The sequence below is a fragment of the Aotus nancymaae genome, unplaced genomic scaffold (assembly GCF_030222135.1).
Source record: "Aotus nancymaae isolate 86718 unplaced genomic scaffold, 86718_ANA_hifiasm-v0.15.2.pri h1tg000006l, whole genome shotgun sequence".
Taxonomy (NCBI): Eukaryota; Metazoa; Chordata; class Mammalia; order Primates; family Aotidae; genus Aotus; species Aotus nancymaae.
This window is the reverse complement of record NW_026988417.1, coordinates 68,538,749-68,554,717: the sequence shown is the minus strand read 5'-3', so window position 1 is coordinate 68,554,717 and position 15,969 is coordinate 68,538,749. Positions and strand designations below refer to the sequence as shown.

The 15,969-nt window shown below is 41.7% G+C and overlaps 1 protein-coding gene across 1 annotated transcript; it reads right to left on the bottom strand.

The window, feature by feature from the left end:
* Positions 1–4,962: 4,962 nt before the first annotated feature.
* On the bottom strand, positions 4,963–13,734 carry ODAPH (odontogenesis associated phosphoprotein). Its single transcript, XM_012446993.2, has 2 exons — positions 13,595–13,734; positions 4,963–5,679 (listed from the first exon to the last, which is right to left on the bottom strand). The coding sequence occupies exons 1-2, from the start codon at positions 13,659–13,661 to the stop codon at positions 5,342–5,344; spliced, it is 405 nt and encodes a 134-aa protein (XP_012302416.2). The 5' UTR covers positions 13,662–13,734; the 3' UTR covers positions 4,963–5,341.
* Between the last annotated feature and the right edge of the window lie 2,235 nt (positions 13,735–15,969).

Genomic DNA, 15,969 nt, shown 5'->3' with positions numbered 1-15,969 from the left:
CTGGGCTCAAGCAATCCTTCCATCTCAGTCTCCTGAGTAACTGGGTCTACAGGCACATGCCACTACTCCCAGCTAATTTTGTATTTTTGGATTTTTTTGTAGATGGGTTTTCGCCATGTTGCCCAAGCTGGTCTCCAAATCCTGGGATCAAATGATCTACCCACCTCAGCCTCCCCAAATGCTAGGATTACAGGCGTGAGCCACCAGGTCCGGCCTATTTTTTCTTATGTATAAAAGTGCTTGAGCCGGGTGTGGTGGCTCACACCTATAATCCCAGCACTTTGGAAGGCTGAGGCGGATGGATCACTTGAGGTTCAGGAGTTCGAGACCAACCTGGCCAACATGGTGAAATGCCATCTCTACTAAAAATACAAAAATTAGCCAGGTGTGGTGGTACACCCCTGTAATCCCAGCTTCTTGGGAGGCTGAGGCAGGAGAATTGCTTGAACTGGGAGGCGGAGGTTGCAGTGAGCTGAGATCGCTCCATTGCATTCCAGCCTGGGTGAAAAGAGCGAAATTGCGTCTCAAAAAAAAAAAGTGCTTGAATATTGTAACCCTGTTTTCTTTAGAATCAGAGTCAGCTTTCTCTAGATTACGTAGCTGCTCTGGAAGTTTGTCGTTACTTCTATGAAAATTGGATACTTCTTGTTGTGGACCGAAGTATGTTCCCCCAAATTCATATATTGAAGCCTTAGCCTCCTCAGTACTTCACCATGTGACTGTTTGGAGATGGAGCCTTTAATTGTTTGGAGATAGAGCCTTTAAAGAGGTGATTAATTTAAAATGAGGCTGTTAGGATGGGCCCTAATCCAATCTGACTGGTGTCTTTATAAGAAGAGGAAATCTAGTCACACAAGAGAGACACCAGTGGCACATGTACACAGAGAAATGACCATCTGAAGAGAAGCAAGAGGGTGGCTGTCTGCAAGACAGGGAGAGAGGCCTCAGAGGAAACTGAAGCAGGAAGCAGGACTGGACTCCAGAGGCGGGGCTTACACATCAGACCAGATTGAGGACTAGTTACAATGGGGGTAGAGAGTGAAAAGGAAGCCCCCTTCAATACCCTTCAATCAGACACACCCACCAGTGTGCCACGTCAATTTACCATTGTCATGACAACACCCAGGAGTGACTGCCCCTTTCCATGGCAGTGACCCAGTGACCCAAAATTTACTACCCCTTCCTTAAAAACTTCTGCATAAATCACACCTTAATCTGTATCCACTTATGAGTGGGTGTAAATATGACTGCAAAACTGCCCCGAGGTCCTACTCTGTGCCTTCGGGGTAGCCCTGAATCACAAAGCTGTAACACTGCCTTTTCAATAAATCTGTTTCCTTCTACCTCTGTCTTTCCCTTGAATTCTTTCCTCGCAGGCTAACCCCCACTTTTGGGCTCACCTGCCCTACATCAAAACCAACCTTGATGGCACTGTGATCTGAGACTTCCAGCCCTCAGAAATACATTTCTGTTGTTTAAGCCACGCAGTCTGATATTTTGTCATAGCAGCCCTGGCAAACTAACAGACCTCCTCAAATAATTTTCCATATGACATGAGGTAACATTTATAGAACAAGTAGCCTCTTTAAAAATTTTTCATTTTTAATCAGGAAGCTAGCAAACTCCATTGTTGACCATGGTTTAAATGTGTCACAAACCAATTGTTGAGTAGCAGACCCCACACAGTCTACATATCCTTCATATCCTTCTGGCTAAGCTGTCTCTTGTTGGCATGTGCTGCTCACAAAGCCCTGCAGGGCACTTCCTCACTGCTTAGGTGGACAGTAGCCCTTGTGATGAGACAGGTGTTCAATATAAGGTGTTGCTGTTTCCTAATTGTCCAAAAGTTGCTGCTGTTTTGCAGGTGTCAGAGCAGGAGTGGGTTCTGTGCAGAGGTGGAGATAATGGTCCCCTCCTCAAATCTGTGCCACACTATGTCATCTTGACCCCAAATCAGCACTGTTATGTTCAGAGGCCACCAACGTCTCTTAAGACACTGACATCAGCTTCTGGTGCTCACTGCCAACTGTGGAGGCTCAAATTCAATCCAAGGGCCCGGCTGGTGGTGGTGGTTGTGGGAGGTTAATGCGAGCTCATTTCTTCACTTTCTTCCTTTGCACCCAGACTTCCAGATAAACTTTTTCTTCTTCCTCACATTAAAAACTAACCTTCCCCAAATAATAGTGCTCAGCTGAGTTTCAGCACAGCCAGTCTTTTTGCCATCACTCTTATAACCAATGTGAGTCGCTGAAAGGTGGTTGTTAGTGTGGGAAGGTGGGAATGAGATTTCATTTTTAACTTATCTTCAAGGGCATGGATACATTTGAGATTAACTTTTTTGTGTTGTTTTCAATAATGCTCTTTAAATATTCTTGAAACAATGTCAAACTCTAGAAGAGCTTCAAGAATAGTACAAACAGCTCCCATATACCCTTTACTCGGATACATCAACTGTAAAAACATTCTGCCACATGTGGTTCATTACTTCCTATCTATCTATCTGTCTATCATATATCTGCATGTATATGCATATTTTTCCTGAATCTTTTGAGATTTAGTTGCAGAAATCATACTTATTTACCCTCAAATGCTTCAACATCTATTTCCTAAGACCAGAAATATTCTCTTACAGAATTATCAAATTCAGAAAGTTTAATGTTGACAAAATACTGTTACCTAATACATGGTCCAAATTTAAAACTTGCCAGTTGTCCCAGTTATGCCAAAATGTCCTTTATGGCAATCTCTCCCTCCCCTTCTGAACTCCAGGATCCAGTTGAAGATCAGGTGTTGCACTGAATTGTCATGCCACCTTAATCGCCTTTAACGTTGGTCTTTCATGACATCTACATTTTTGAAGATGTCAGTTTTGCAAATGTTCCTCAATTTGAGTTTTTTTTGTGATGATTAGATTCAGGTTATGTGTTTTGGGCATAATTAGAACTTTAAACTTACAATATTATTGTTGTAATTCCTGTCTAAAAGCAAACAAAAACAAAAACAAACCTGCATTAAAGAGTTCTTACACTCTTCCCACAGACTCCCATTGCTTCAAAAAGAGCTAGTTGATAGGAACTCATTTGAGAAACGAATTCACTTGGAGGTATTAGTGATTCCACGTTATCCTTCTAATTTGATAAACCTGCTAGGAATCTCTGTATTTAAAAAGCAACTTTATGAATCCAAAGGAATGATACAAAATTTTCTAAGTCACAAAAGCATATATTTTCCCCCCAAATAAGCCTTTTGCACTTTTAGGTCTATACTTTTAATGCAGGTGTGGGCTGCTTCTCATACTCTCTGCATGTTTCAGGGTGAGGAATAAAGCAATTTTACCTAGTCAGGCCCTTACTCTGAAACACTGTAGGAGTAGCCTGCCTTCTAGATTAGATGCAGTGATTAATACATTGAAGCTGTTCATCCATCATTAGTTTGTCTTAGTTTACCTGAGGCTTACATATTACCTAGCAAGGCCTTTGAGGACTAAATTTCAGAACAGTCAAGCTTTGAATTGGAAAAGTTCCAACATTTGGGAAGAGAAAGTCCAGTCAAAGGTAGGTTAATTTTTGGCTGTTGCTGGCACTATGAGGACACGGAGTATCTAGGTGAGCGGTGCGCATGCCAGAATAAAGGAGGAGAGTCGGAAGGGGAGGTGGGTTTCAAATGCAAACCTTTATCTGTCTTCAAGCTTGCCCGAAGCTGGCCCTTTTCTGGTATGTCCCCATTAACCAAAAAAAAAGAGCAGGTAGGGTTTATTTTAAAATATAGTTTTGTTTTGTTTTCTGATTAGGTTTTCAAATAGATTTTTTTATTGAAACCTGTAAATTGGAAGCAAAAATCTGTTCTTAAAATGAATATTTTCTAGAAAGTGATTGAAATAAATAGCTTTTTTTCTTTTCTTTTTTTTAAATCATTTTAATAAAGCAAAGAAACATAACATGATGATTTTATCTCTTTCCTTTTCCAGGGCAACCATTCCCAAAGTCCTGTCATGTCTTGGTACTAATTTTTTTTCTTTCTGTTTTTGTAGCAGCAGTAGCAACAGCAACTTTTGCACGTAGTTCTTGGGAGGAACAAGTGCAAGCTGCTGACCACATACGTGAAACCGAAGTTCTTATGTTATGGGCAAGATGAGTGGCATAAACAGGAAGCTGTGTTTTACAGAGGGGCCAAAACAAATAACCAATGAATGCAATCTGTGGGATTTGTTTCTCATATTGCATCCTGAGAATACAAGCTTCTGAGGTTGAGTGAACTTATGACTGTAGAGTTATAGAGTTACCAGAATATTCTTGAAGCAGTTTAACCAGGCTTTTTGAACCTGGAATCATGTTAAAAGTTTGAGAAGAAGTATATCATTTTAGCCAGCATCTATCTAATGATAACAGGGGAAACAGTGAGAAACTTATCAAATTAATTCACACCAGTTGTTTAAGAAGTCAACATTAAAGTAAATTTAGATACTATAGTTTAAAAGTAATTATTTGGGGCTGGGGGCAGTGGCTCACACCTGTAATCCCAGCACTTTGGGAGGCCGAGGCGGGTGGATCACCTGAGGTCAGGAGTTTGAGACTATCCTGGCCAACATGGTGAAAACCTGTCTCTACTAAAAATACAAAAAGTTAGTCAGGTGTGGTAGCAGGTGCCTATAATCCCAGCTACTCAGGAGGCTGAGGCAGGAGAATCACTTGAACCTGGGAGGCAGAGGTTGCAGTGAGCTGAGATCGTGTCACTGCACTCCAGCCTGGGCAACAAGAGAGAAACTCTGTTTCAAAGAAAAAAAAAATATTTAGGTTAGATAAGTCAGTTTATATTTTCAAAGTATTATCTACAGTCAGACCCCCCATAACTTTTTAATTGCTTTAAGCTTTATAATTTCTTTTAAAGTTTATTTTGTAAATGCACCTTGCTCTGTACATTTTCCAATGAATATAAAAATGATGTTGTCAGTGTCTTCATGTGTTTTATAATGATCTCAATTTATTTAAATGCTGTTTAATTTAGAGGAGGAGATGGATTCTTTCAGCATCTCTGTATGGATAGGAATTACTGGAGCTACCCATTTTAAGGTTTTATTTGCATAAATATGCTTGACCATAAGAAGTTGAGGATAAAAATATATTGTCCAATTTTGCAAATATCAATAACCTGTGGTCCAATATCTTCACTGCTGACAAAGAGAACAGTTTCTAGTCAGTGGTGTTTAGGATACTTAATGTTCAAATCCGATAGTTTTAGTTTGGAAAGATAAAACAGAAATCTTATTGTTGCTTTTTCTGAAGGATTGGCTTTTTTTTTTTTTTTTTTTTTTTTTTGCTTCAGTATGGGTTTCTCTTCTCTCTCAGATTTCCTCAGATGAGCTTCCTCTCTGGAGTCTTCTGAGGAAATATCTACCGGGATTAAGGCGACGGTGTGGCCAATAAAATGGCTGGAACGGAAAACGGTAGTTACACCTTGAAGGGAGGAAAGGTCTGTTTGGAAACTGAAAATGGACTCTGGGCCTTTGTGGAAACCTTCGTGGAAAAAAAAGGAAGGGACACCTGGGTGGCTTTGTGATGGGCTGGGCCCTTGTTACTGGACTCCTCGTGATGGGTGGAGGGGTGAGTGTAAAGATCTGGCAGTCGGTATGGTCTGCATTATTTTCTGAGTCTCCAGGAGGGGTAAATACCTCTTCTTGTGCTGTGGAGAGGAAAACACAAGTTAGGAAACAGGTCTGGTAACAGAAGCGGAAGGGTGATGGATACTTTAGAATAGTGGCAGAGGAGAAAGATGGGAAGAGATAATTAGAGAGGTCTCAATGTATATTTGAAAGAACTGCCCGCGTTCAATAAAATGAAACACAAAGCTGGGCATGGTGGCTCACACTTGTAAAACCAGCACTTTGGAAGGCTGAGGCGGGCATATCATGAGGTCAGGAGTTTGAGAACAGCCTGGCCAACACAGTGAAACCCTGTCTCTACTAAAATTAGCCAAGCGTGGTGGCATGCATCTGTAATCCCAGCTACTCGGGAGGCTGAAGCAGGAGAATCGCTTGAACCTGAGAGGCAGAGGTTGCAGTGAGCTGAGAATGCACCACTGCACTCCAGCCTGGGTGACAGAGCTAGGCTCTGTCTCAAAAAAATAAAAATAAAATAAAAAACATAGACACACCTGATGACCCAGCACTTCCATGGTGGGGAATTTACGCAAGAGAAATGAATGTTTATGTCTACAAAAAGACTAGTTCAGGGGTGTTCACAGTAGCCTTATTCATAATAGCCTAAATGGAAACAATCTAAGTGTCCATCAACAGAAGAATGCATTAAGAAACTGTATATTCATACAATGAAATAGTACTCAGCAATGAAAAGGAAGAACTAATATCCAGAGCAACATGGGTAAATCCCATGAATGTTATGTCGAGCAATAGAATTTAGACACAAAAGTGTGCATACTGTACAACTCCCTTTATATGAAGTTCAAGAACAAGCAAAACTATAGTTAAAAAAAGTCCAAATAATAATTCAGCTTAGGGCACAGATAGGTGTTTTTTAGCAGAAAGTGTAGCCAGGAACTCTTTAGAAATGTTTTATGTCTTGATCTGGGTGGTTTTTACACAGATAGGGTTATCTACATATCTCTATGTATACACACACAGGTGTACACACACGTACACACATATGTTTATACACATACACACATTTATATGTAGGCATGTGTAAAATGTGATCAAGCTGTACCTTTAAGATGTATGGATTTTATTGCATGTAAATTATAACTAAAGAAAGAAAATGCAGTTAAAAAAAAGAACTTAATGTTAAGAAAATAAAAATACCCCCAAAGGCCATTAATTAAAAAGTTCTGCTTCAACTACCCAAGCAGTAAAATAATTCCCTAGAGGAAGGGAGGGGCCATCTACAAGCAGCTGGAGAAAAAACACTAAGAACCAGGATGCAATTTTTTTTGAGAAGAAATTTAAATCAAACTCAAGTGTCATAGTCTTCCTTGGCTGTATCATTGAATCGAATTGGCTACGAAAAAGTAATCTTTCCTTTAGAATATTGTTCCTTCACTCCCTTAGAGGCTTATATATACAGCCTGGAAAGGGCTGCCGGTGTAAATGATGATAAATAAAATGAACTTCCCACAGGAAGTTGAGAGTACTGAGGCACTTATAAAGGACTAGATTCCCCTCTCCTTCAGGACAGTTGAATTCAGATTTCTTGGTTGTTTTGAATGGCTTGTTATTTGCCTATGTCCATGGTCCCTCCTACATATTCTGTTTCATCCATGAACCCTGGAAAGGTCAGTCCTACACACCTTCTGGCTATGGCTGATTGGACCTCTGATAGACACTCAATTCATTCATTGGCTGGTCAGTGACCAATCATATTCTCACTTGAGAACCCAGCCACCACCGTGGAAGACGGCAGTGGAAGGTGTAGGGCAGGGGGCTTGAGTGTCTGGTTTTGGCCTGTGGAATGTTGAGAATGCAGAGAAGCCAGTCTGCACATAGAAGCGGCAAAACAGGGAAGGCCTCTGGGAGAGAAGAAGAGACTAGAGGCCTTGTGCTAACAGAGTGATGTTGGGAGCAACAACCTTGGTGTTGTTGTTTTTTTTTTGTTGTTGTTGTTTTATTTTGGTTTTTTTTTGAACCGAGTCTTGCTCTGTCGCCCAGCCTGGAGTGCAATGGTGCGATCTCACTGCAACCTCTGCCTCCCAGGTTCAAGTTATTCTCCTGCCTCAGCCTCCAGAGTAGTTCACACCCATAACTGGCGTGTGCCACCATGCCCAGCTAATTTTTGTATTTTTAGTAGAGACAGGTTTCACCATGTTAACCAGGCTGATCTTGAACTCCGGACTTCAGTCGGCCTGCTTCGGCCTCCAAAAGTGTTGGAATTACAGGCGTGAGCCACCGCGCCCAGCCAGCCTTGGTGGTTTTGTTTATTTATTTGTTTTTTGAGATAGAGTCTTGATTTGTTGCCCAGGCTAGAGTGCAGTGGTACATTCTCGGCTCACTGCAACCTCCATATCCTGGGTTCAAGCCATTCTTCTGCCTCAGTCTCCTGAGTAGCTGGAATTACAGGTGCCCGCCACCACACCCAGCTAATTTTTGTATTTTTAGTAGATATGGGTTTCACCATGCTGGCCAGGCTGGCCTCAAACTCCTGACTTCAAGTGATCCACCTGCCTCGGGACTCTCAAAATGCTGGGATTAGAGGCATGAGCCACCATGCCCCACCAGTCTTTGGCTTTTCAGGGAGCCCTAGCTATAGTTAAGTTTCTTGGAGATATCCTTATAATAATCAGTACATCTCCAGCTTACTTGTCTCTAAAGCTAGCTTGAATGGGTGTCTGTTCCTTGAACAAAATACCAACCCCTTCTCCCGTATCTACTCACAGTACATTGAAATTCTATACTGAAACTAGATTGAGACACTTTAAACTACAGAAAATGACGAAATCCCACATTAGTCATTTTTTTCTGGTAATTTCTGAACCTTACAGGAAGACATTCTGCCAAGAATCTAGTCGCTAGGAAAGAAGCTAGCTTCTGTTTTAAGCCCCATCTTGGCATTTTGCTGTCAGCTCATGCTTAGTGAGGCCTTGAGCTGTGCCACAGTTTAACTGTGCTCCAGCTGTTAAAAACCACCCACCGCCTCTAGTGCTCATCTCACTTCTAGAAACCTGAAGCTACTCTCTAAATCCTCTCCTAACAATTGGGTGTTACAGCCTGCAAGGCAGATTTCCTCTGACTCTGGGATGTCCAGTAGTGTTCAGTGCTCTCTTTTTCTGGGAATTTCCAAGGGTGTAAGATCAAGGTATAAGCTTGCTTCAGTCACTTACCCAGAAATGTGGGCAGGACCACATAAAACCACATTCTTCCAAGCAAACTAGACCTATGGTGATTTTATCAGGTCACTAGTTAGCTAGTCCAAGTGTCCTAAAATGTGGGAGCAATAGTGATTGGTTTGGGAACCTGTCACATCTTACAAAGTTAGGGCCACACATCTGAGAAAGTGGGTTGATGCCACTTACGGTCTCTAACTTCAGCTGATCTAACACTGCTCATTCATTCTTTTGTTTCTCTTTATTCTCTCTTCCTTATCTTCAAAACCTTGGCTATGTCCTCAAATTTCCCTCAAAATGTTTATTCTTCATTTATCTGAAGAATTTTGTTTGAAGCTCTCTTTACCTTTCTAAGTTGATTAATTAGCTTCATATTCCAGAGAGAAAGCTGAGGTAATCTGCCATGAACTTCTTTGGTTCCTACTCCTCTCTCTTTAAAATCTGTACACCTTCTGATTCTGCTTCTCCCCCTATTTAATCCTTTGGAATCTGACCCTGCCTCCTCCACTCTACAAAAGCTACTTTGGCAAAAGTCATCAATTGTCCTGGGCTTCTGAGAAGGTGGTTGCAGATGCCGAGAGCACCATTCTCTGTCCTCTTTGCCTGGCAAACTCCTATCTGATTTCAAGTCTCTTTCTCCCCCCTCCCACCCCCTCTTTTTTTTTTTTTTGGTCAGGGAGGGCCTTTCCTACCCAGAGGCTGGGCTTTCATAGTACCCTGTGAGTCCACTTTCATCATATTCATCGGCTGTGTGATTATTATTCAGTGGTTATATTCCTGCTCTACGTGACTATCTTGTAGACTGCTGCCTCCTCGTCCCTAGCACAGTGCCTACAGTACAATTGAATTGACTGAGAGAAATCTCAGTTTCTATAATTGTAAAGTTAACAAGTTCCTCCCTCTCAGGAGTAGTGTGTTGAATAATAAGCAAATATTTCCCCTTATGTAACATACTGACATGCTATCAAAGGCACTGGATGTCAAAGACGAGAGCTCTTCTGCAAGCTTAATAAGACCAAAGTAGGTCAAATATTTAAATGCAGATTAAAAACATTTTGAGAGGCAGAATAGCAAAGTGTTTAAAAGGATAGGCTCTAGAGCCAGGCTCTCTGAGCTCTGCCATTTAATAATTGGGTGAACACAGATAGATTCCTTAACCTCTTTGAGTCTCATCTTCCTTCTTTGTAAAATGAAGAAAAAATACTACCCATCTCATCATCCCCTTGTGAGTGTTATTGGAAATAAAATGTGTAAAGTGCTGAGAACATTGCTGGACATACAGTCCCCCCTTAATAAGTATCAGCTACTGTTACTAATCTTCAATGTTATGAAAACATTCTGTTAGCCTGAGCCCTATTTTCTTAGGCCCATAAAATTTGTGCATTAAAGATAGGGCTACTGGGACACATGTTATTAGAATAGGACCTCCCAGCCGGGCGCGGTGGCTCATGCCTGTAATCCCAGCACTTTGGGAGGCCGAGGCGGGTGGATCACGAGGTCAAGAGATCGAGACCATCCTGGTCAACATGGTGAAACCCCGTCTCTACTAAAAATACAAAAAAATTAGCTGGGCACGGTGGCGCATGCCTGTAATCCCAGCTACTCAGGAGGCTGAGGCAGGAGAATTGCCTGAACCCAGGAGGCAGAGGTTGCGATGAGCCGAGATTGCGCCATTGCACTCCAGCCTGGGTAACAAGAGAGAAACACCGTCTCAAAAAAAAAAAAAAAGAATAGGACCTCCCAATGACAGAGACTGTTGACTCTTGTTCACTGCCTATGTCTCCAGCACTTAGAATAGTTCCTGGCTTATAGTGATGCTCAGTAAATACTTGAGCATCAATATACTTGATGAATTGAATGGTCAGGCAGACCTTGAATGTTTCTCTCTGTATATTTTTATGGAGTTCAGTGAGTATTTCAGTCCTAGAAAATCTGTAATAATAATTTATATTAAAAATTTGCCAGGTGTGGTGGCTCACACCTGTAATCCCAGTGCTTTGGGAGGCCAAGGCAGGTGGATCATTTGAGGCCAGGAGTTTGAGACCAGCCTGGCCAACATGGTGAAACCCTGTCTCTACTAAAAATACAAAAATTAGCTGGGCATTGTGGCAGATGCTTGTAATCCCAGCTACTCGGGAGGCTGAGTCAGGAGAATTGCTTGAGCCTGGGAGGCGGGGGTTGCAGTGAGCCGAGATGGTGCCACTGCACTCTAGCCTGGGTGACAGAGGGACACTCCATCTCAAAAAAAAAAAAAAAAAATTAGAGTATAATAGAAGAAGGCAAAATATTGCTTGGAATTTGAATGTCAGTTTTAAGGTGGTTTATCATAGTCTAGACATGAAATTCATAGCATACAAACAACTACTTTAAAAACAAGTACTTTTTTTAAAAAAGGTAATGATGAAAGACCTTTTCTTATAATTACCTATACTCTGTGGTTATTTGGGCAGACAAAGCTGGCTTGCAGTGAACTACACTGATTTGAAGAGAAGTAAGCTTTATACTTGAAGTTTAAGTGTGCAATGCTTCCCTTACGTGGTGCATGGAGTCTTAGAAAAATTCTCATGTGCTTTCAGACTTAAGCCAGAAAGAAAAATAAGTTCTATGATTGATTGACTCACAATAACTGCAAAACTCAATTTATTTTGTAGACTCACAGAATGACTATCTTGGTCAAATCTCTAATTTCACAGATAAAAAATCAGAGCCTAGAAAGTATCACACAGGCCTCTTTCAATTCTATGCTGTGAGTCAAGTCATTTCAACATGTCCAGGTTACTACATTAGGGGCTATGGCAAATGCAGAGATGATTGAGATTAAGAGCCTGAGCTCAAGGAGCAGGCAGATGCTACGAAGACGGGGATCTGCAGTGCAGAGCAGATGCCATATGTGCAGTAGGTGATGCACAAATAGCTGTAAGAATTCAAAGGTTTCAGAAACAGAGATTGCAATTTTAAAATTATATGTCTGAACAAAGACTTTGTAAAGGCAAAATCAGTGGCATTTAAATATTGTGCCTTAAAGCAGAAATGCAACTAACAGGAAAGCAAGAGAAGGGAGCAGCTGTGGTTGCTGCCATGCAGGAGCGAGAAGAGGGTGAGTTTGGAGATGCACACATAACCTTGTCGGGCAGACCCAGGGTGTGTGTGAATGAATGACGAACTGGAAGCAGGGCTGCTGGGATAGAATGAAGCTACATATGAATGACTTCGAGGGATTGCGAGGAAAAGTGAACCAAATTCGGAAATCAAATCTGTTTCAATGGGTGTTTTTTGTTGTTGTTGAGATGAAGCGTTGCTTTTATTGCCCAAGCTGGAGTGCAATGGCGTGGTCTCAGCTCACTGCAACCTCCGCCTCTGGGGTTCAAGCAATTCTCCTGCCTCAGCCTCCAGAGTAGCTGGATTATAGGCATGCACCACCATGTCTGGCTAATTTTGTATTTTTAGTAGAGACAGAGTTTCCTCCATGTTGGTCATGCTGGTCTCGAACTCCTGAACTCAGGTGATCCACCTGCTTCAGCCTCCCAAAGTGCTGGAATTACCAGCGTGAGCCACCGTGCCCTGCCTCAATTGGTGTTTTTAAGATGTGAATAAAATAATTATCTAATCTTATAACTTGTTTAGCTACATGTTTACAAAGCCTCCTGAAGAGCGGAACACTTTCTGCAGAGAAGGTGGCAGGCAACTAGTTCTGTTTTATGATGCTTCTTTTAGATGTCACTTTTAGCAAGTGAGGCTTGGAGGCCTTGTCTTGGGATTTGGGGGGCAGGTTTTGCTCATAATCTGTGCCCTGTCCCCTGATTGCCAGAGTGTGTGCAGAGGTTGGATCGGGGGTCTCTGAGTGTTTCACGACCAGCTCTGATGTCTCTCCCCCTCTCCTGTCTATTGTGAGCTCTAAGGGATGGGAACAGGGAATCTGCCCAGGCATAAGCAGGGTTTGGTTGAGCCCCTGCAAAGCCCCCTCCCCAAGACATGTGAAAGGGGCAAAGGACTCTGACTGCTAGGTCCCTCTTCCCTAAACAGCATCTAGTTTTGGAATCAAAATTAACTGTGAAAAAAAGATTAGATCTAGGCTCCCCAAGATTTCCTCCTCTTTTCTTTCCCGCTTTTCCTCCCTTCCCCAGCTTTTTCTTTCCTTTCCCTAGGGATTTGCAAACCAATTCTAAGGCTCAGGACACATTTTTGTAGTGGGAGCAAAGAAAGAGAATAGGAAGAGTTGAGAAATGGAATCTAATATAATCCTAAAGAAAGAAACCTGTGCCCACCTCTGTGGCACCAAAATGCAGCTCAATAGATGTTATTAAAGCAATGAACAAAGGCTAAATACCCACCATGTGCAAGTTAATATGCTGCTAGAGATAGAAAGTGGACAGTGCTGTAATTCAAGGTGGAATGGTTAGCTTTGTAACCATAATAACTAGTGTTTGTATAGTGTTTTTAGCTTGAAGAGTTTTTCACAGATGATAGCTCATTGGATCCTTGCAAACCCCACAACAAAGGATATTATTAATATTGTCACTCACATATGAGGAGTCTGATGCTCAGAGATGTTAAGCGTGTCTAAAGTCACAGAGCTAGTGCTGAGACAAGGACCAAGGTCTTCAGATGACAAAATCTAACCTCCTTCTTTTTAACCACACAAGTTGATGGAAGCTGAGGTAAATATTTCCAACTTATGGGAATGTGCAATCATGGAGTCAATTTTGTCTTTTTGTACAGCTTATTAATTAGTGGACCCACAGTAGAACAAAAGCAAAACCCTTACCTTCTGCCACAGTTACCACCAACCAGCAGACCAGTAACCAGTAGGAGAAGCAGTGTCTGCGAGCCATGGCTTCTGCGCTGAGCAGTCACTGCCTTGAACCTGATGTTGCTTTAAAGGGGAGTGGGTGAGTCACCAGCAGCCTGATTCAGGTAATTTGCATTAGCAGGGAGGCCCACAGCGATCAGGTGTGGTCCACTCCGCAAATGCAAATTACCTGAATCAGGCTACTGGTGACTGATTCCCTGCGGTGTGAGGGTAAGAAATCAGCAAGGAAATACCAGACAGTTTTTGTCAACCAGAAGCTTCTTGTAATGACAGCCAGATATCAATCATCTCTCCCCAGAGGGGGATTTTGGACAACCATGCCTTCACCATCCTTCTAATCCCTTAAATCTTCTCCCATCTTAGTGCCTTTTAGTTGTGTATATGGGTCTTCCTCTGCAAGAGAAATAAGCAACAGTCCAGAAATGTGCAACAGTGCTTCGCTCTGTGCAGCTTACCTACTTAAAAAGCGAACAAGATGTGGGGGGGCATTATTCGAAGGCTTCCGGACCCCCGTGGTTTGCAGTGGACGGGTGGGGACTGTTCTTTGGTGCCCAACCAGGGTTTATGCTGCTTCTGTGCTCTACTTTTGTCCAGGAGGCAAGGGCAGAAGAATCAGGAAACGACCTTCCCTAGTGATCATGATGGGCACTGTCTAAGCAAACATAAAAATTTGGGAGAGTAACTTAGTGAGTCTTCCTTTCACGGCTCCTCCTGATTCACCATATTGCCTATAAGATGGACGTGATATGTCTACATCCAGTCGGTCTCCTGAAAGACTCCATCAGCTGCTGGAGGTATGAGAGGGGATTGTCACAGGTGATTAAGAACATGGACCTTGGAGTTGGGAAAAATTCCAGTCTTTGTTCCTTTTCTTGCTAGCCGGGTGACTGTGGTGAGTCCCTGAGACTTGCTGAAGTCTCACGGGTCTCGTCTGTAAAGTGGGACTTGTAGTACTACCCTCAGAGGAATGTTGTGAATTAAGGAGATGCTTGTTTTTTTTTTTAGAAGTTTAAAAAATTTTAATGTATTTTTGGGTACAAGTGGTTTTTATCAATTCTATAGTGGTGAATTCTGAGATTTTAGTGCACCCGTCACCTGAGCAGTATACACTGCACCCAATATGTAGTCTTTTATTCCTACCCGCTCCCAACCTCCCCCACCCCTGGCCTCTAAAGTCCATTATATCATTCTGTATGTCTTTGTGTCCTCATAGCTCAGCTCTCACTTACAAGTGAGAACATATGGTATTTGGTTTTCCATTTCTGAGTTACTTAACTTGGAATAATGGCCTCCAACTCCATCTAAGTTGCTACAAAAGACATTAATTCATTTCTCTTTATGGCTGAGTAGTATTCCATGGAGTATATATACCACATATTCTTTACCCACTCACTGGTCAATGGGCACTTAAGTTGGTTTCATATCAAGGAGATAATTGACATACAGCTCCAACCACAGTGCCTGGCCTGTGAAAGAGAGTGTTTGTGATTATCATTAAATTATAATAACCCCAACCAATAATTTATTCTCTTAGAAGGCTGTACTTGCCAAATGATTTAATCACTGAAAAGACCTCCACTTTGGGCAGAACATTTTTCTGGGTATCATATGAAAAAAAAAAAAGAACAAATTAAACATGGTCCCAGTCTTTGAAGGGCTGACAATTTAACAAGAGAGGCTGTGAGAACTAAGAATCCAAATGAATAAGGTTGCAAACATTCACAGATAGAAAATGGAAAGTTCTGCTGGCTTGATGTTAGTCTTAGGCAAACTTCCAGAACAGATAATCAGATGGATGATTTGTCAGCAGTTTGAAAAGGAACCAGGAAACATCAAGAACAAGTTGAGTTCCTTAGACTACCCACTCATTTAATAATTCTGTATTGACTTTTATTTATTCAGAGTCAGACACTGGTCTAGGTGCTGGGGCTAAAGATGAGATTCCTGCTCTCATGAAGCTTATAGTCTAATCTGGCAGAGACATTAAATATTAACTTAGTAATAACAATAAAGGGTTTTGAATGCTAAGAGAGAGGAAGAACTGAAGGCTATGGGAGAACGAAGCAGAGAAACACAGTCTATAATTTTACATCAGTGGGTCAGTATCACACATGCTACTTTGTCCTCTGCATTGGAGATACACTACAATGCCAATAAAATTAGATTCACATAATCATTTTAGGCACTGCCGGGTGTTTCATTTTATAGATTTACTGTAATTTATTTAACCAAACTTTTAACTGACGGACATTTGTATTATTTCTTCTGATTCTCTTTTGTTTTTGTTTTGGAGTGCTAATGAGTTTTCATGTTAAATGTTGATGAAAATA